Source organism: Ovis canadensis, chromosome 10, assembly GCF_042477335.2.
Source record: "Ovis canadensis isolate MfBH-ARS-UI-01 breed Bighorn chromosome 10, ARS-UI_OviCan_v2, whole genome shotgun sequence".
Lineage (NCBI taxonomy): Eukaryota > Metazoa > Chordata > Mammalia > Artiodactyla > Bovidae > Ovis > Ovis canadensis.
Window position 1 is genome coordinate 40,141,486 of NC_091254.1, and position 21,961 is coordinate 40,163,446.

Genomic DNA, 21,961 nt, shown 5'->3' on the forward strand with positions numbered 1-21,961 from the left:
TGTCATGCTTCACCTTTTCTCCTTCTATTTGCCATGAAGTGATGGGGCCAGATGCCATGATCTTAGTTCTTTAACATTTAGTTTTAAGCACAGCTTTTCCACTCTCCTCTTTCACCCTCATCAAGAGGTTCTTTAAGTCCTCTTTGCTTTCTGCCATTAGAGTGGGTATTCATTGGAAGGACTGATGCTGAGGCTGAAGCTCCAGTATTTTGGCCACCTCATGCAAAGAGTTGACTCATTGGAAAAGACTCTGATGCTGGGAGGGATTGGGGGCAGGAGGAGAAGGGGACAACAGAGGATGAGATGGCTGGATGGCATCACCGACTCCATGCACATGAGTCTGGGTGAATGAACTCCAGGAGTTGGTGATGGAGAGGGAGCCTGGCATGCTGCGATTCATGGGGTTGCAAAGAGTTGGACACGACTGAGCGACTGAATTGAACTGAACTGACTACATATCTGAGGTTGTTGATATTTCTCTTCACAATCTTGATTCCAGCTTGTAACCCGTTCAGATTGTATATGTAATAGGCAACCTACTGCCAATTAGTTTTTTCTCCTTCACAACCAATGAACATTCCTTGAGAGTCAGGTCTATATCTTAAAATTCTCTTAGCACCTTGGAAAGTTCCTTTTACACAGTAGCTCTGTGTATACAAACCTGTAGTTCATTTGCTATTGTATAGATTACAGAAACTATAAAGAAGAAACTTTCAGATACAGTATATTTGATATTTTATAATAGTGAGTTAGTTTAAGCTCCCTTTCTTTAGGGTATAGGAATTCAACATTCCTCTTGTCAACTCTTAGCCTTGCACGTGAGAAGATATTTTCTGGGATTTCCGGGAAAGCAAAGTTTCTTTTGTCTTTCACATGAGGAACTTGGTGAGATGCTTTCTTTGGACAGTTCGATATGAGTCTGGAACTGTCATGGTCATTTTGCTCCTAAAAGGGGATTTCCTGGAGCTACTGGAGGCCATCCAGCAGAGTGTGAGTACGAAGCCCACAGAGGGGAAGGCAGAGCAGAACGGAACAAAGAGCTCGGTGCTTGGTGGCATTATTTGCATCACCGGAGAAAAAAAAGCTTGACTGAAAACCAAACCTTCCTCCTCTGAATTTTTCAGTTGTGAGAACCAATAATGTTGATTTACTGCTCAAGCCAACTGCTTAAGCTGGGCTATCTGAAACATTCATCAGAAGTCCTGACACAACTAGTATTTATGAAACCAATGCAATGCAGAGGTATAAAGATAGAAAAGAAATTATCTGTGACTTTTTAAAGGACTGTCCATTTCTTAATGTCTTAACTTTTATGCAGCAAAGAAGTAAAAATTAGTTGAGGCTCTAAATGTTGTTTAGTAAAACAAATTCTACAGTTTATTCACTGATAGGAATTATGACTTGGGTCCTAAATTTTGTGTAGGAAAAACTTTTGTTATTGGAGAGCTTTTAGAATGTTTCTGGTTAATACTACTGTTCAAATATTCCAAATATTCCTTGAATTCCTGAAGATTAACAGACTTTTTATTAAAAATTTCATTCATAGTACTGGTTATAACTACAAGAATTTCATGCACTTCTCAATGGTAATCTCTTCACTGTAATAATATTGCATCATTTGAAGTTTTTCTTTCCAGTTATATTATACTTCAAATATCATTTTCCCATTAGGCATATAATATGATATATTTTCATACACTAAAATCTTATTTATTAATGATTTTTATACAGGATGGTTTTCAGTTTCTAGCCCATTTGTAAGAAGTTCCTATTAAGAAATTCAATTAAGCATGGGAAAGAATGTAAGAATAATTTATTAACAGATCAAGGTTTTAATTTGCTACCATTTTCCTATCATGTTATTTTGACAGAATGTAAAGAACAAACTGCTAAAGAATGGAACATAGTAGAATTTGAAGAAAAAGTGATCTATCTTTTAAGAACCATGGGTTCAAAACTTCACAATATGAAGGACTCTATGTTTGCAAAAGCAGTCAGTGTTCATGTCGCCTAATTTGTTTAGGCTGTCTGTTTACCTCTTTTATTTATCTAACACTAAATAAAATTAGGAGAGCACATGTGGGTCACAAAAGGAAAAGTTCTGGAAAAAGGCATACAGGTTAAATAAATCATCTTTAAAAACTTGAAGAATGTTTACATATTCTAGTTACTTTAGAAATTGTGATTTTCTCATTTAACTTATCTTTTCTATAAGAATAAACTAAAAATCTATAATTACCAGCAAATATTTTACCATATACCTTATCTCATCCATATTAATCAAGATGAAGGCTATATTTTCTTTGGTTGGGATAATGTTTCAAGAACCTTTGAGTCCAAATGTCTTAGTATACTTGAGCTTGCCTTTTTCAGTCTGTTCCAGCCCATACTATACCTACTGCCATAATGCTGGATTCCCAGATTTCTGGTAACTGTCTGAGTCTTCCTCTCAGCTCTGGACTGGAGTCTCTCCAAGATGGCTAAGATACGTCTTTACTGACTCCTGTACACTCCTTCACCTAGGACAGGGCTTAACATAATACAGTAAGTGTGTGTGGTGTTTCTTGAATTAATGACTGAAAGAATGGACATGTAAATGGAGGAAAGAGAGGAACTTTGGTCTGTAAGCCTCCTTTCATCATAATATCCCAGTTGATTAAAAAAAAAAAAAAGGGTTTTCTTCCCTTTGCTAAAAATAATCTAAAATACCTATAGTAGTAGTTAACTCATAAGGTTACAACACTATGTAATATGCTATATGACTATCTGAATGATAAAATCATTTTCTGTAAAATTAAATAAGAATGAACTATATTATATAGGAAACTACATGAGAGGAATTCTCATGTAAGATGCTATATGAGAATCTACACTATACATTTTACTGTGTGTGTACATATATATACACACACATAGTGTCTAATACATAACGACTATTGAATTAATGTTAAATAAAACACATGTTAGTAAGATTTTGTTAAAGAACTAATTTAACAGTTTCCACCTCCACATTTATAAGTTAGTTTGGTCTTGTTTTACATCTAAAGATTATACCTCAATATTAGAAATTCATGTCAAAAATGCATACCATTCAAACATCCTAATTCCAATAAGGATGTAACAGTGTATATTTATCATCCTTATTTGAAACTTGAAAGATAACTCAAAGTATATATCAATGATTTACTATATTATATTTATACCCCAGGTGCTCTCAGTATTTTTACACTTATCAATTCAACAACAACCCTATTATTACTGCCTCATTATACAAGTGAGGAAACTGAGGAAAAGAGAAGTGAAATAGTTGTCTAAAGCCTCAAAGCCAGTAAGTGGCAGAATTAGTATCTGCCAGGCAGTCTAGCTACAGAGTTCTTGTTCCTAACCTCTATTTACTGCCTCTCATGTATTTCCCTATAAAATACAGTACATTCTTATTTAATTTTACAGAAAATGATTTTATCATTCAGATAATCAATAATCAGATTTGCTTCTGAAGGGCAGGCCTTATGAATTCTGCCTGAGTCTGAATACTTATTTGCACACAGTAAGTGATTAAAGATTTTTGTTCAGTGCAATCACAATGGAAAAATTATTACATCTGTAGCCATATTGAAATTCAATTGCTAGCACTTTTCTGCCAGCTATGTGACTCTCAATAAGATGCTGGCTAACTGATCCCTTAGGTCTCTGGAGTACCTATAACAGCACAGCTAAAATCAGCAATGAGCTAGCAAGTTTGATAGGAAATCCTATAAAATATAAGAACTAGAGAGTGAAGGGCAGATAACATGGAAAAATTAGTACACAGCCTTCAGCCACAGGCTAAGAAACATTCCATATGTAATAATAGCTCATATTCATGAAGTGCTTCTATGATCCAAGTACTATGTTACATTCTTTAAATGCACATGTCATTTGACCTTCACAACTGTATGAAGTAGGACTTATTCTCATATTACAAATGGAGCTACGGAGGCAAAGAGAATGGCTTCAGCTCCCACAACTGTAAGCAGTGACATAGAGAACTTCAACTTATGTGGATCTAATTTTCAAAGGCAAGAAAAAAAGGCAAGAGAAGGTGTGCTCAGTTAAAAACTGCGAGATTAAACTTAAATTGGTTATACTGCTCACTTTCCTGCCTTGCAGGGCTTATGCTACACTTTTTCATGAGCTCCTTAACCCTCTCCCTGCCAAAACCAAAAGTATACACATATGCACATACGCCTTTCATGCTGTTGTGGAATACTAAACTAGACAACTAAGGAAGACAGAAAATCCAGAGTGGATGAGCTGAGGCTTAAAATAGCTAAACTATCTAAACTCTATGGCCTGGCTCTGACACTAGCTGAGGCTAGAGAGAAGCTTTTGGGGCTGAGTACCTAGTTCTTCACTGAATTTCAAAGAGTTTCATATCCCACATTAAGTTTCGTCTCAGCAAATGAGGTGAACGAACCAAAAATTGGCTTTTTATTCTTATCATCCATTATGTATTTTTTCTTGCTATTTTTGGGACAAATCTTCTCTCTTTTATCTTAACAGATCCTTGATAAATTATTGTGTCCTACTTTCTTTATCCTTATAAAGCTACTCTCCAATGTATGTATGTACTACAGTTAAGATAACATGTCTTATCATCTAAGAAATATATCACATAAATTATTGGTCATATTTTGTACTAATTTGAAGTCTCTGGCCTGAACCATTAAAACCTAGAATATCAGAACAACCTCTCCTTACATATGCTATTTCTCAAATAGCCATTTCATTTTGTCTATACTAGTACTAATTTAACTTCTTATAGCTTAACTCCTATGCTAAGGATTGATGAAATTTAGATGCTGAGTACAAAAAGAGGAGATATTCAACTTTACCTTTCTTACAACACTAATTGAACATACATACTCTGGTAGAAATGTTTTTAGAATATAGCCTTACGAAGAAAATTGACTTCTATGTATTTAAAAGTTACCTTTGATAGATCCCTGAAGTTTCCCGGAAGAGTCAAATCCAGCTCTTCTGATTCATAGTTTGTTAATACCCATGGAAACACGGGGTATTGGTTCAGATCATTGTATGTCCGTCCTAGTAAAGAAAGAGAGACATGAAAATCTGTATACACTAACTGCTTAGGAAAGTGTTGACTGTCTTTATAATCAATGAGGCAAGTATTGCATTGCAGAAGAAAAGTAACTCTTTTGTTTATTGAACTATGTCTTTATTTAATCAAAAGCACTTATAATGATGTGTTTCAAGTGAAGTCACTCAATAATAATTAATTTAGAAGTAACTAACGAGAATTACTTTTTTGTAAGATAACTTGAAGTGATTGCTAGCTATCCGTCATAATCCATCTCTCTTCTTCCTAGGCTAGACCATGTTTCTTAGGCTCCCTTATGAGTAGCTATGGCTATGGGGCTTAAGTTCTAATCAACAGAATGTGACACAATTGATATCAGCACCTCCAGGCTTGGTGCATTGCAACTTGGCACTTGGATGCTCCATGTTCCATCTCTTTCCAGCTGTAAATGATGAAGATGCTACTGTCACCTTGGAAGCAGAGCCTTGTAGGCCAAGTTCCCTGAAAGTGATCGTGGAGGAGGTCACCAGCTGGCCTGCCTATTTGCAGATCATGTGATGGTATTCTATTATACCGAGTATATCTCTCAAAATTCTATTGCCAGCACACTGAATACTACATTGTGCTTCTCTTGACAATCAAAGTAGAGAATTTTCAAGTTAATGGAAGGGCACTGAAGTCAGTATGGAAAAGCAATGGGGCAGATGTCAAGCACGTTTTTTTTCACTTCCTTAAGCTCACAAATTTTCTTTTCCTATTATGTTGTTTCAGTTTAGCAAGAGCTGCTGAATGCTAGCTGGATATTTTTTCCTGTTTGTTTTTTAGTTTTAGACATAATAATTTTTCGGGGGTAGGATACTGAAGCCTGTGGGGCTGTGGAAAACTTAGGGAGAGCACAGCACAGGCTCACCCTGATAAACTGATGCTGAAATTACAAATGATCAGACGAAATTAAGAGAAACATGATTAAGGAAACAGGGTCCAAAGACAACTTTTGTTGGACAAGATTGTTTCTTATAAAAATATGATATGAATTGAACATATGACTTTCTAGATTTCCATTCAAACCCATAAAAAACATCCATTTCCCTGATATTAGTGATAAGGATTTCATCTTGTACACCTTGTTGCACACACCATATTAGTAAAACAGTAGCATACATATACATACATTTTCCTATCTGTCTTCGAGAACTGACATGAAATGATACCTACTCTTGTAGCAATTGGTCATTGATCGTGAAATAGAAAAAAAAAACCACATAATCTGAGGAAGAACTAAATCTGTTAACAATTATAAGCATGAAATCAAATTAATTAATTTACTGAGTAAACATTTTATTGGGTGATTGTTTTATCTGTTCTTATGCGAATCTCTGCATCTTACAACAAAAATACCTATTGTTTTAAATGCATAAATTAATGTAGGTGTTTATCATATATGAAGGCAATTGAAAGAAGGCAGAATGTCACTCCTACTTTGCATTTCCTGAAACGAGATGAGAGTAATGTTGGGACTTCCTCTTTGTTCTCTGCCATAGCACTGCTGCAGATGTATTACAGCTAATATTTGTCTGCTTCTCCACTAGTCCTGTAAACTCCAAAATGTAGGGTTTGAACTTTAAAAATAAAAAGCAAAACTCTGTGTGTTGAATATTCTGTTTGTCTGATGGATATCTGTTGAAGGAATGAATATATATGTGATAAAAATGGGATAAAGTGAGCTAGATTTTAAAAGATGAACAAACATAAGCCAAATAAAGAATGGAAACTGCAGGATAAGGACTGTGTAAAGGCACAGAAGTGCACAAGAGAGAGAATGGCCTCATGAGCATGCATGTTAAACCACTAGAAGGGCATACTGGCAGCCAATGAATGTGCTTACTTCATGCTTTGCAACTCTATTGTGATGAATAACAGTGATGAGAGTAAACAAGAATTTGGAACCTTTTAATTAAAGTTTTTCTTTAGCAGAATATGGAGACATTCTTCTAAAGCAGTCACTTTAAGATACACAGTGTGAAATTCTAAAATTTAATATTATTACTGAGAGTTCACGTTCATGTTAACCTAGGACCCCTGATGACTCCCAGGGGTGTTTTCTACGCTTGTACATACACAGGGCATCTAGCCTGGCTGGGCAGAGCTATCTCTCCCTGGCATATTTAGTGCTCTGCCATTCTTTCAGTTACCATTCTCCTTAAAAATCTATAGATTTTAATGAAAGCGAGGTCTTCCAATATATGTGTATTTTCCGAGATTAATTTGATGTTATTTATGTAACATATTACTTATATAAATAAATGAACAGCTGAAAGTTATATTTTTTAAAAATTTCTGATGACATTTCATAAGAAGGAAAAACTGTCAAAATAAAATAAATAAAATGCCAATTTACATTAACTCAGTACTTAAATGTATTGTTTAAGCACAAACAGCATAAAAATAGAGACCATACTTGAAGACACTGGCTTTTTCTAGAAATGATTTTCTAATAAAAGACATAATGCTATTTTTAGAGAAAAATTTTTAAAAAGAAAGTATACTCTTTACCACACACACACAAATTGATGGCTGCCAACAGTCACAACTCACCATACTTAACCTGTCCTGCATTTTTTGTAATTCACTTTTAATAATCTTTGGAAGATTCTTTAAAAATAAATGCTTTGGTAAGTTTTAAATTACTAAAGCCATTTTAAATCTAATAAATACAATAAACAATATAAATAGCTGTTCTGACAGTTACATTCAAATCTTTTTATATAAAAATCTCCACATAAAAGCTTTGCAACATAGACAGTAAATACGTATTCTTGATTTTAATTAAAAACTCATGTATTTAAAACCCTCATGGATGAAGTTGGTACTCTGGTATTTTCCATTTATAAGTTTTAGCCACAAATTAGCATTATTATTTTTAATTATTTTACTAGACATCTTTGTGAAATGGAACAAAACAACAACTGCTGTTTACAAAATTAACCATAAAAGTGAAATATTTTCAAAGTAATACCTGTTAGGTTCTGGTAAACATAGGTATTTATGAATTTTTTTGGATAATTGGAATTTAGTAAATAACCTTGTGCTGTAATTGGTAGGGTTCCTTTCTTTTCCCAGTAGTAATAAGTGAAAAGCTTTTTTTTTTTTGTACTAACTATGCTTATAAAGACTTATCTTGGAAGACGAATATTAAATATCATAAGCTTATGATACTAATCTACTCAAACAATAAAAGTGAAGCACAGTAAATGAGATCTCAGAAACACTAGATACATTTCTTCACTTAAAAAAAAAACTTTTAATTAAACCATCCAATTTAATGTTTTTATATGGCACTTTAGTTTTGAAGGTAAAGTGATCTAGAGACAGCTGACAAAGAAATTATAACTGCAATTCCTTGGTGAAAATGTTAATGACAGCAAAATATTGTTTAATTAGATGATTGCAGCATCTGGATTAACACTCTTTAAGAGCGATGTTCCTGTGCTTGTCTGCTTCTTCACACTTTACAGACATTTTGTCATCTCTAGGTCATTAGGAAAGAATTTTTAATGATTTTTCTAGAAGCAAGCAGTTCAAGTTACATCTAATTAGATGACAATAATAAGCCTAACACATGCAGTAGCTAAATATATACATAATTAACCAGGGAGGGCTTGTACATCGCAGAGTAAAAAAGTGGAAAATGCTAAACAGGAGAAAAAGGTTGGGGTTGAGGAAGTTGTGCTGAATTCATTAGCTGATCATATAAAAAACAACTCAGAAAGCTTTTTAAGAAACCTTCCAAACCTAACGGGATCATTCACATGAAGCTATGTTAGCAGTTATTCTATTTTTTTTTTCAATGCCAGATTTTAACTCCTTGTTCATAGTCTTATCTAATAAAGTACAAAATGAGGCACAGGCTGTATCTTTTGAAGCACAATAAAGAGAACTTAGGTCAACTCTGGAAGTTAGAGGTTGAACTCACATTTTTAGTCAAACTCTAAGCATCACTGAAACTCTTCCAAAACTTAATGTTCTTTCAGTTCAGTTGCTCAGTCGTGTCCGACTTATTGCAACCCCATGAATCGCAGTACACCAGGCCTCTCTGTCCATCACCAACTCCCGGAGTCCACCCAAACCCATGTCCATCGAGTAGGTGATGCCATCCAACCATCTCATCCTCGGTTGTCCCTTTATCCTCCTGCCCTCAATCTTTCCCAGCATCAGGGTTTTTTCAAATAAGTCAGCTCTTCACATCAGGTGGCCAAAGGACTGGAGTTTCAGCTTCAGCATCAGTCCTACAAATAAATACCCAGGACTGATCTCTAGGATGGACTGGCTGATCTCCTTGCAGTCCAAGGAACTCTCAAGAGTCTTCCCCAACATCAAAGTTTAAAAGCATCAATTCTTCGGTGCTCAGCTTTCTTTATATTCCAACTCTCACATCCATACATGACCGCTAGAAAAACCATAGCCTTGACTAGATGGACTTTTGTTGGCAAAGTAATGTCTCTGCTTTTGAATATGCTATCTAGGTTGGTCATAACTTTCTTTCCAAGGAGTAAGCGTCTTTTAGTTTCATGGCTGCAGTCACCATCTGCAGTGATTTTGGAGCCCAGAAAAATCAAGTCAGCCACTGTTTCCACTCTTCCCCCATCTATTTCCCATGAAGTGATGGGACTGGATGCCATGATCTTAGTTTTCTGAATGTTGAGCGTTAAGCTAACTTTTTCACTCTCCTCTTTCACTTTCATCAAGAGGCTCTTTAGTTCTTCTTCACTTTCTGCCATAAGGGTGGTGTCATTTGGATATCCGAGGTCACTGATATTTCTCCCAGCAATCTTGATTCCAGCTTGTGCTTCTTCCAGCCCAGCGTTTCTTATGATGTACTCTGCGTATAAGTTAGATAAGCAGGGTGACAATATACAGCCTTGGCATACTCCTTTTCCTATTTGGAACCAGTCTGTTATTCCATGTCCAGTTCTAACTGTTGCTTCCTGACCTGCATACGGGTTTCTCAAGAGGCAGGCCGGGTGGTCTGGTATTCCCATCTCTTTCAGAATTTTCCACAGTTTCTTGTGATCCACACAGTCAAAGGCTTTGGCATAGTCAATAAAGCAGAAATAGATGTTTTTCTGGAACTCTCTTGCTTTTCCCATGATCCAGCGGATGTTGGCAATTTGATCTCTGGTTCCTCTGCCTTTTCTAAAATCAGCTTGAACATCAGGAAGTTCACAGTTCATGTATTGCTGAAGCCTGGCTTGGAGAATTTTGAGCATTACTTTACTAGCGTGTGAGTTGAGTGCAATTGTTCGGTAGTTTGAGCATTCTTTGGCATTGCCTTTCTTTGGGATTGGGATGAAAACTGACCTTTTCCAGTCCTGTGGCCACTGCTGAGTTTTCCAAATTTGCTGGCATATTGAGTGCAGCACTTTCATAGCATCATCTTTCAGGATTTGAAATAGCTCAACTGGTATTTCATCACCTCCACTAGCTTTGTTCTTTAAAAATTAATTTCTTTAAATTTCTTTGGAAATTAATGTTCTTTAAAAATTAAAAAAACCCTGTTGTTTCAAAATAGTTAAATTTTAGAACAGTTCTATGCTAGACTTTCATGTAGTTTTAAAGATTATGCTTTCAAATACTATTTAATGAGATGGGAAGAATAGAATGTAAACCTTTAGGTGTAGCAGATTCCTAAAGATTACCACACACAGAAAAATCACCAAAATCTTAAATATGATATTTATGGCTAGACTTAGGACTGATAAAATTTTTAAATTATTTAAATTAAATGTTAAAAATTTTAAATTAAGTTTATTATTAAATTTTAAAATTATATTTTAAATTATAATTTTCTATATTTCCATTTTTCTATAGTGTATTTGTTAAATTTATAAATATAACAAAATAAAGGCCATGAAAACATTTGCAGGCCTCTAGGTGACTTTTCAAAACAGTATGTTTTTTGAATATTTGATAAGCTTCTTTTACTATGTGAAGTATTTTTACAAAATGCACATATATAAACTATTTATATGCAATTGTATATATATATATATATATATATACACATATGTCACATGAGGGTCTAACAATCTACATACTGTATTAATACTAGGACACTGCTTCTGTCTGCTTTAGTCTTATCTTTAAAAGAATCTACGAAGGAGAAAAGACAAATTGTCCAAGTATGAGAGACCTCAAGAAACGGACAGCAAGAAATGAGTCATAAAATGTAATTCACATTTCATGTTAACGTTATGGAGATAAATGGTAAATCTGAGATTATAGGAGAATTACTAGAATATTTCTTACAGAACATGTGGATTTATTAAGTCACATTGACCCATAATTTAAAAAACTTGAAGCCAGAAAGAGTTGTTTCATCTTCTCACTCGGTTTCTATTCTGTAACTCTTCTGTCTGATCCAGGAAATTAAAGAATCCCTCATCCAGCGATTCTAGTGCATTCACATAATAGATTATAAAATCATGCAAACACAGGGTATGAACATTAAATCAGCTCAATTTGATGAGAGTTTATAGAGCAAAACTTTGACTTCATAATCTTATTGGAAAGAAGTGATACAGACATAAAATGTTAAGGGCACATTACTTGAAGTGCCAACATTCATAGGACAGATAGTGCCAGAGAAGGTGTGAATGCTACAGGAGATTAAGACAATTATTGTAAGGTATATTGTAAGGTATATTGTAAGAATATAGGTGTAACATGGCGGTTCTTTAAATGTGGACACTGGAGCAGTGGCATCAGGATCACCTGGGGACTTATTAGAAATACAAACTTTTAAGCCCCACCCTAAACCTACTGAATCAAAACCTGTGTTTCAGCAAGCCCTCCAGGTGACTCTGAGAACCACTCCATCCTGGATGTGGGGTTGGTGACTGTGTGGCTCCTGTCATGTCGTGGCTGGCGGCATTCCCCGGGAGTCATTATCATCAGAAGAAAGCCCTCTCACCCAAGGTTCTATGTCCTTCCCGGGAGTCTCCATCCACTGACTGCTAACTGTAGGTAACAAAGGCCTGGCCACCTTGCCTCAGAGCAAGACATCTCTGAAAGGTATCCCAGCTTCTGGTTTCCTGTGGGACCTGCTGAGGCCTTTCCTGCAGTTACTCTGGGGCTCAAGTTCTCCTGCTCTGTTCTACTTTCCTCACTCCCCTACAGACACTGATCCCAAGGATACTCTCCAATAAACTTCCTGCACATTTCTGTCTCAGAGTTTGTTTCTCTGGATCTGAGACCCAACTGAACATGAACCAGGGTCTACATTAGAGATAATAATTCAAGGCCCAGATCTATTGCTAGCATATCCCTATGGACAAAAGTCATGATGGTAAATAAATGTCAGACGTTCTTTTGATGAAATACGAATTAAAAGTGATGGACAGGGAGGCCTGGCATGCTGTGATTCGTGGGGTCGCAGAGAGTCGGACACGACTGAGCGACTGAACTGAACTGAAGAATCATTAATTTTTTTTCAGTCTTAAAAGTAGCTATGGATTAAGGCTGATGAGGTAAAAATTGCACAGCACCATGAATATCCTGAGACAGTGTGGTACAGAAGTTGAATGATGCTCTACAGCTAAACCACCTATATTAGAATCCCGACTTCACTAATTAGTTCTGTGACGTGGACAAGTTATTTACTTCTCTGTACCTCATCTCCTCATTGGTGAAATGGGGTTAAGGACCAGGGCTATTGTTAGGACTAAATGAGTAAATACACCTAAAACACTTAGAACCACTTAGTGGAAACACTAAGGAAAACACTTAATGGAAAACACTTAGAAGGAAACAGTGTTTGCAACATTATAAATGTCTCAATAAACATTAACTTTTACCATTTTTTTCTGAATGCTGCTTTTAATATTAAAGAAGTGTTTAAAAAAGAAATAATAAGACTTAACAAAGAAATAATAAAAATATTTTTCCTGAATCTTAATATTAAGAGTAATTAAAGAAATGTTTAAAGAAGACTATGATAAAATATAAGCCAACCATTTGTTGCCTTTGGGTTACCCAGGAAATTAAATATAATGTGTCAGTAAGAACACTGATAAATCTAAAGTTTCAATCAATTGACTTAAGTATTTATTGAACAATAACTATATCCCTAAAACTGTGCAATGAAACAACATGATTATTTAGTAGAACTGTGTTAGTAAAAGTGGTCCTGGTACAGTTTAACATCTTTATAGTTCCCTTTATTCTAGGATCCTTTAGAGTCCTGCCTTTAAAGAACTGTGAAAAGTGTTCCATTAACAGATGATGTACACCCGTGGTGGATTCATGTCAATGTATGGCAAAACCAATACAGTATTGTAAAGTAAAATAAAGTAAAAATAAAAATTAAAAAAAAATTTAAAAAAAGAAGAGATGAATGGATATATATGATATTCTTCACAATTCAGGAAAATAGGTAATTCTAGCTGCTTCCTAATCAAGTACTCAATAGTGGCTTTGGTGAAGCTTCTTTATAAAAGCATCACCCAACTCTTTAATGCTGGTTCAGTTCAGTTCAGTCACGTCCAACTCTTTGTGACCCCATGGACTGCAGCATGCCAGGCCTCCCTGTCCATCACCAAATCCTGGAGTTTGCTCAAACTTATGTCCATCGAGTCAGTGATGCCATCCAACCATCTCATCCTCTGTTGTCCCCTTCTCCTGCCTTCAATCTTTCCCAGCATCAGGGTCTTTTCCAAGAAGTCAGTTCTTCGCATCAGATGGCCAAAGTATTGGAGTTTCAGCTTCAGCATCTGTCCTTTCAGGACTGATGAATATTCAGGACTCATTTCCTTTAGGATTTGATCCTTTAGGTTTGATCTCCTTGCAGTCCAAAGGACTATCAAGAGTCTTCTCCAACACCACAGTTCAAAAGCATCAGTTCTTCGGCTTAACTAATGCTGGTGCTCAATATAAACTGGCTCCTCTACTTAGAACTTCAAGACGAAGTTTTGCAAAGGAAGAATTTGCAGGAATACATGCAGGGTGAGTACCTCTGCATGTATTTTATAACTTTTTCAGGTTGTCATTCTACTCTTATATGAAGGTTCATTTTATCCACCTAATTGTCTATGTATGACAAAATCCTTAGAATACATTCAAAGCCCATCTTTTCTATGAGGCTTCCCTTGATTAGACTAGGTCATATTAATCTCTCACTTCTCTAAATTTTTATTACAGTTAATGACACTTGACTGCATGCTTTCTTGTATGTTCTATATGCTTTCATATGTAAATCTTATTTTGATAATTAGATCTTAAACGGTTAGACCAATCATGGTCAAACTTTAAGCATAAGAACCACCTAGAAGGCTCCCTGCAATGCAGAGTGCTGGGCCTCACTTCAAGTTTCTGACTCAGTTTGTTTGAGAAGGAATCTGAAACTTTGCGTCTCTAAGTTCCCAGGTGATATTAATACTGCTGGGCGGGGACCTACTTTGTAAACAAGTAAACTAGAGTACGGAGAAGGCAATGGCACCCCACTCCAGTACTCTTGCCTGGAAAATCCCATGGGTGGAGGAGCCTGGAAGGCTGCAGTCCATGGGGTCACTGAGGGTCGGACACAACTGAGTGACTTCACTTCCACTTTTCACTTTCGTGCATTGGAGAAGGAAATGGCAACCCACTCCAGTGTTCTTGCCTGGAGAATCCCAGGGACGGGGGAGCCTGGTAGGCTGCTGTCTATGGGGTCGCACAGAGTCGGACACGACTGAAGCGACTTAGCAGCAGCAGCAGCAGCAGCAAACTAGAGTATATTACAGTGACTTCTACTTTCTGTATAATGACACTGTGCATTAAATTATTTACTTTTTTTCCCTGCCATACTTGTTACAACAACTGTAATCCAATTTTTGAGCCCACATTTTCTTTTTTCTTGGAATGACTTCTGCTTTACTTTCTAGTGAATTCTTATTTCTATTTCAATTTTTAACTTAAATGTTGCCTATGAGAGAAGCCTATGAAAAGACTACAAGAAACTTTTCCTGTAAGTATATTGCCTTCTGGATTTAAGACTTCAAATGAAAGTGAAAGTCGCATCCGACTTTGCAACCAGAATACTGGAGTGGGTAGCCGTTCCCTTCTCCAGGGTATCTTCCCAATCCAGGGATCGAACCCAGGTCCCCCACAATGCAGGCGAATTCTTTACCAGTTGAGCCATAAGGGAAGCCTGATAATGCTGGAGTGGGTAGCCTATCCCTTCTCCAGCGGATCTTCCTGACCCAGGAATCAAACCGGGGTCTCCTGCATTGCAGGTGGGTTCTTTACCAGCTGAGCTACCAGGAAAGACCAATAGCTTTGTATATTTTCTCATTATAATAAGTATTACTTTTTGCTGGAATTGCTGGTATTCATATCTGTTTTCCTGAGCATACCATGACCCCTTCAAAGGCAGAAACCATGCAGTGCTCTCCTCTGAAGTGTTAGTACCAAACACAGTACATGCCACATAGTAGAAGTGTTCAGTAACTGTTAAAATGATGAACAAGTCGATTTCATATCTAGAGTCCTAAAGCCTCTCCTAATAGCTCTTCCTAATGTTAAGGAATCTGATTCCTGATTCATGTGAAATATAGCTATCAGTTTAATTTTTCTAAAATTTCATATTGCATTGCCTTCTACTATGAAACTATACTGACTCCTAGTTTTAGGCTCTTTATAGTCTGGCTGATAACCAATAGCTCCAGTAGTAGCCAAGCTGTGATACTCATGTCTACTGAACACATATCACATATTCAACTGGCAGAAATTTGTAAAGCTCTGTTCTTTCTTTTTTTTTTTCCTCCCCAAACACATCCTTAAAATTCACCTGGTCTGCTTAGCTCTTGCACCATTCACTATTTACAGCACTTATTCAACACTTAACCATCAGCTGTCTTAAAATGCTCCCTTATGTATATTTCATTCACCTGACTAGTTGCAATGCTCTGATTCCTAAATGTAAATATGAAGTTGCTCAGTTGTGTCCAACTCGTCACGACCCCATAGACTATAGTCTACTAGGCTCCTCTGTCCATGGGGATCCTCCAGGCAAAAATACTGGAGTGGGTAGCCATTTCCTTTGCAAGGGGACCTTCCCAACCCAGAGATTGAACCTGGGTCTCCCATATTGCAGGGAGACTCTTCACCCGCTTTATACTTCTTTTTACTCTATTGTCTACAATAGACAGACTTTAATGTTTAGTTATAATCATATTAAGGAAAATATCCAATACGTTCTTTCAAAAAACACCTGAGGCTTCCCTTGTAGCTCAGTCAGTAAAGAATCTGCCTGTAGTGCAGGAGACCCGGGTTCAATCCCTGGGTTGGGAAGACCCCCTGCAGAAGGAAATGGCAACCCATTCCAGTATCCTTGCCTGGAAAATCCCATGGACAGAGGAGCCTGGTGGGCTGCAGTTCATGGGATCGCGAAGAGCCGGGCACAACTGAGTGACTAACACTGACTAACACTGTGGTCTATACATTTTTAATGTCACCAAATAAAACAGACCCCAATTATTCAAAAGAAGTTAAGAAGACACTCCAATTCCCCTTACTATCTGTGTGTCCTGGCTCAGAAACCCAAAGACTGTCCCAACCAGAAAGAAGACCTCTGTCTATACTGCTCAGGGTGGGCTTCCCTGGTGGCTCAGACAGTAAAGAGTCTGCCTGCAGTGCAGGAGGCCTGAGTTTGATCCATGGGTTGGGAAGATTCCTTGGAGAAGGCAATGGCAACCCACCCCAGTATTCTTGTCTGGGAAATTCCACAGACAGAGGTGCCTGGAGGGCTAGAGTCCATGGGGTCACAAAGAGTTGGAGACCACTGAGCGACTAACACTTTCACTTCATACTGGGCAGGGAAGCTTTTAGACCAGATCATGATGTTATCTCTATCAAGACTGCAATTCTTCTAGAGTTAGAGAAACTGCCAGAAAGCAACAGGCATGAAGTAGGTAGTGGTTACAGGTGGAACTGTGCACCACACTTTGGGAAATGTAGCTGACATAAGTAAAAGGCAGTGAGAAGGGATGGAGACTAGATGTGTCCTTTAACATAACCAACTAGATAACACTCCATCCAGAGGACAGGCAGAGAGAATTCCATTTTAGAACAGCAAAACCTTCTAGGAAAAATGCCAGCTCCACTGGAAACTGAACTAGGAGTGAGGCATACCACCACGTCTTCCAGTTTTAATTCCAAAAGCTCCAATAAGGTACCAGAATCAAGGGGGAAAAGTCATATGCTTATCTATGACACATGACAGATCACGAGTTTTGACAGATCTTTGAAGGATAGATAATACAGAAACCAAACACAGGGAATATGGAAGAATACTGCAGAGGGAAAAAAAAAAGAACTTTATCCTGAAAAATCAGGTAAAGATCCATGTGAAAAGTGAAAGTTGCTCAGTTGTGTCTGACTCTTTGTGACACCATGGACTGTAGTCCAACAGGGTCCTCCGTCCATGGAATTCTCCTGGCAAGAGTACTGGAGCGGATTGCCATTTACTTCTCTAGGGGATCTTCCTGACTCAGGGATCAAACCTGGGTCTCCTGCATTGCAGGAGGATTCTTTACCAGGGAAGCCCCAAAGATCCATGTAGCTGAAAACAATATACTGTAATAATGAGAAGATTTTAATAAAAAGTCAAACCATTCTTAATATGCAAAAATATATGGACTCCAAAAACAAGTGTTTCATAATAATATGGATTCTGGTAGCAAATTATATTGACAAAGATAAGCAATGAATAAGAAGCACATTGAGTGAAAGTTCTTATTTTGCATAGGACTGATTTAAAAAGCTTATGTTATAAATCTCTAAAAAAATAGGCAGAAATTCATTTAAGTGGTCAAAGAAAAAACAGTGGGGAAAGCAAGAAAATATTACAAGCAATAGTATAAGACAAGATGATATATGACTAAACATATCAGTTGTTAAAACATATGCAAAGAAATATCAAACATGCCTACCAAAAGATTTAAAGTCCAAGATAAAGTTAAAACTTGAAATTTCACCTATGGTCTAAGACAGGAGGTTGGAAGATTTGATATTCTATCCTTTTTCACTTTGGCAATGATACTTATGTTACATCATGCTGTTTACCTAAATATACTAATGAAATTAGGTTCTTTACATTTCAGATGTTTAAGTTCATTATACTATCTGTATGTATATAGTATGTATTAATTAAATAGTAAACATATTTCCTTTATTTTGGAGTAAGTAAATAGGTTTTTTAAAGATATATACATTGTATAGACTATTATGTGAGTATATATAAATATGTAACGAAGATATACCTATATAATGGATATGTGTGTATAAAGTATACAATAAAAATTAATATATGTAATACAACCATTCTTTGGTTGTACCTCTAACATCCTATTTTGCAAAGGCATTAATACCATAATATGTAGTAAATGATTAAAATACAAAACCATTTTAAACAACTTTTTATCACTTTATGTCAACAAATTGAGTTATTTTGTCTATTTAATACATATCTATATCATCCATATTTAATATAAGACTATAGTGTTCATATTCATACATATATAATAGATTATAAAAGCGCTATACTACACAGTTATCCTTTTAAGCAGTGATTCAGAGAACAGGGCTCTAAATCCATAGTTCTGAGCATTCATTCATAAAAAAGAATAATCATATACATATGCACTGCATAGTTACATAAATTTATCTTATTATAAAATAAAAGTTTTTGTAGAGCCTGATTTACAGAAGCAAACTCTTTGTAATTCAAAGGCCTTGAATAAGGGTTTTGGAGCCTAACTTAAAAAAAAGAAAGAGGTACTTAAATCTCATAGACATACTCAGCCACTGATGACCACTGATTCAGCACTACCCTCTCTTAATTTACAAGCATGGTATTGCTAAAGTTGATGGCAGTTACTCATCATTCAGAAATGCGATCTGATTTTATATTCTCATTTGAAGATTTTAAGGAATAAAACATGTTGTAACCCAACCATGCCACAATCCAGGTGACATCTGTACTAGGCAGAATCCTGTTGTTATTCTCCTGTCTAGCTGCTACTGATGAGAATGACAAAGTAGTGAAATTACATTTTCCCATTATTATTTCCAGACACTCTCTGGCAATGGTTTGTTGACTCTAATAAACCTTCAGACAAAGCTGTCAGCAAAGGAAATGGCTGAAGGAGAGTAAGGAAAAGCTCCTTCAACAATAAAATGCAACTAAACCTTAGTGCTAGCTTGTATAGTTTCTGATAGCAATTTAATATGAGTGCTTCAATATTTATTCTGACGCTGTATTTGAATTCCAAGGAGAACAATGTATTCCATCAAGTCACATTATCGAGGATTTTGATGAACATAAACATATTGTGAGATTAAAGAATGAGATGTCTTACCTGCTATAGTATTAAGAAACATCAAATATTCGAAGTTTGAAATTTCCCTTCTTTGCCAGCGCTGAGTCATGTTGGAAGATTTATAAAGCTGTCGAGGAGTGGCCAGTGATATCCTCCTAGCAATTAAGCAAATTATAACAGTTTCTTTAAACTCATAACCTTTAAAAGTCAAATGATAACTAATATATGGATTGGATATAATTTGACGTATGGTTTATCCTTCTTAGATAAATTACAAAAAAGTTTTAGTTGTAGAATTAGCAATATTTGAAAAAATCTATTACAGAGAAGATACACATATTTACTTAGAATAAATCAATATGAAAGCACCTATTTGTATAACATTGCTCCAAATGGATATTTTACAAGTCAACAAGAACAAAAAAGGCGAAACTGTACTCAAAATCAGTCAAAGTAGCTTTTAAACAACACAGCAAACCTACCCCATGCTAAGATGCTAGGTAGATGGTCAGGTAGCAGCTTATAAGCATTTGACTCAAACCTTATATAATAATGACCCCACTGAACTTTTTAAGCCTGTCTCCCCACAGCGTGTGCACATGAGCACAGCCTCTAACCACATGACACATAATCCTCTAGAAGGTCAAAAGCAAACAACTGAGAATTTTGAAAATATAGGAATATCTTTGAAAATATAGGAATAGAAGAAGGAACTTAGGAATATCTTAAGAGAGTAAGTCAGGAGAATGTGTGTAAATTATGAACCTTTGAAGGCATGTGTTTCTCTAAAAGCTGACTGATTTTGTGAAAGCATGATAAGGCTGAGTTTCTAAAACAATCACCACTTAACAAAGAAGTGCCCAAACGTTTTGAATTTGTGCCACCTTCAGTGTCTCAAGAGAAACATCTAACAGTTCTCTTTATTGAGTAGTTAGGTCTAAATAACTTAACACTTGAGCCATAACAACTTAGTAGCTATCTGAGAATACAATATTCAAAAACTGAAAGAAAAATAGTATTTTATTTCCTTCTTAAATAACCCAATTACTTACTAAAGGGGTGCAGTGCACACCTGTTGGGCACTGTACAGCTTCTTAAACCTGGGAATCATACCTGACACTACCATTTTCATTTCCTATCCCACATGAATTTTCATGAAGTGCCTGTTCCTTTTTTAAACCACAGCAACCCCTGAAAATTAGTTTCACAAAGCTAAGATGTCATCAAAAAGAATACAAGAATGCAGTGCCATCAAATGTTGAAGATTAGAACTAAGTTGAGCTGAGTTCATGCAGCATTTGATAGATGTTGCTGTATTTCCCTAAAAAAACATAAAATGCCCTGCAGTAGGCCTGAGAGTTCACTGTGATATCTTAGGGCTCCATGGTGGGAGCTGTGGACCTAAGACTATTTTTATCTTCCATGTTTTATTGTCATGTTTACACTCACATGAGATCTTAATAACCATGCCAAGAGCTAAGCCTCTTGGTTGCTAAGTCATGTCCAATCTTTTTCGACCCCATGGACTGTAGTCAGCCAAGTTCTGTTCATGGGATTTCCCAGGCAAGAATACTGGAGTGTGTTGCCATTTCCTTCTCCAGGGGATCTTCCCAACCCAGGGACTGAACCTGTGTCTCCTGCATTGGCAGGCGGATTTCTTACCACTGAGCCACCAGAGAAACCCAAGATACAGGGGTTGAAGAAAAGTAAGGAAGAAGGAAGAATGGGAATAAACTCGGTGTGTCAAATTAAAATTTGAATTAAGAATTTAAAAAATAATTATGTCTAACTCAATGCTTAAAATGTTAATATTTTGCAGCAGCTTGGTCACATGTTAACATTTTTGGAGCTTTCCTAGTTATATATACCTGAGATAATAGATCCTAAGGATTCCATAAGAACTATATAATTCTAATTGCAATGGTCAGGGGAATATATATTGCATACTTAAATACTATATCTTAGTACACTTTTCAATTAACTGGCAATATGATTTTCACAGGGCTACTAAAAGGGCTTCCAGATTTTAAGCCATTCTAGCACCACTATTCAAAAATTTTCCAGGCCAGATACTCTCACTGACACAATTATTTATGTTATAAATTTTAGCCTTGATTCTGGATTTATCATAGCAACATGCTAAAATATTTTCTGAATTATCAATTAATAAACTATATTGACCCAATTTGTATTTGTCACTATTATAATTATGTGCTTAGTCCAGCTTTCACTGGATTACTATTGTAATCATATTCTTGCTAATCTGACTAAAATTCTTACCAGCAGCATGCTTAGTCTGCTAAAAGCAAAGCATAGAATAAAGTTGTAAATTTATTTGTTGACATTTTAAACCTAGAAAATTTAAGAAGAAAGCTGCTGATATGGAAATAATCCTGAGCACCAAAAACACTCAAAAACCATGACCAAACAAATTGTGATAAGGATAAATAATGAGACTCGTGGGAGAAGGTTATCATGTCATTCTTAGAGCATGTAGTTGTGAAGAAAAATACAGGCATACAAAATG

The 21,961-nt window shown here is 36.1% G+C and overlaps 1 protein-coding gene across 5 annotated transcripts in view; it reads right to left on the reverse strand.

Annotated features, from left to right (window-relative positions):
* Positions 1 to 21,961, reverse strand: part of NBEA (neurobeachin) — a 669,183-nt gene that overhangs the window by 107,127 nt on the left and 540,095 nt on the right. For all 5 annotated transcript variants that reach the window (XM_069601566.1, XM_069601568.1, XM_069601567.1 and 2 more), the window contains exons 43-44: positions 19,474 to 19,589; positions 4,973 to 5,085 (exon numbers count right to left, since the gene is read on the reverse strand). In XM_069601566.1, coding sequence (XP_069457667.1) covers positions 4,973 to 5,085; positions 19,474 to 19,589 — 229 coding nt within the window. The remainder of the gene's footprint in view (positions 1 to 4,972; positions 5,086 to 19,473; positions 19,590 to 21,961) is intronic.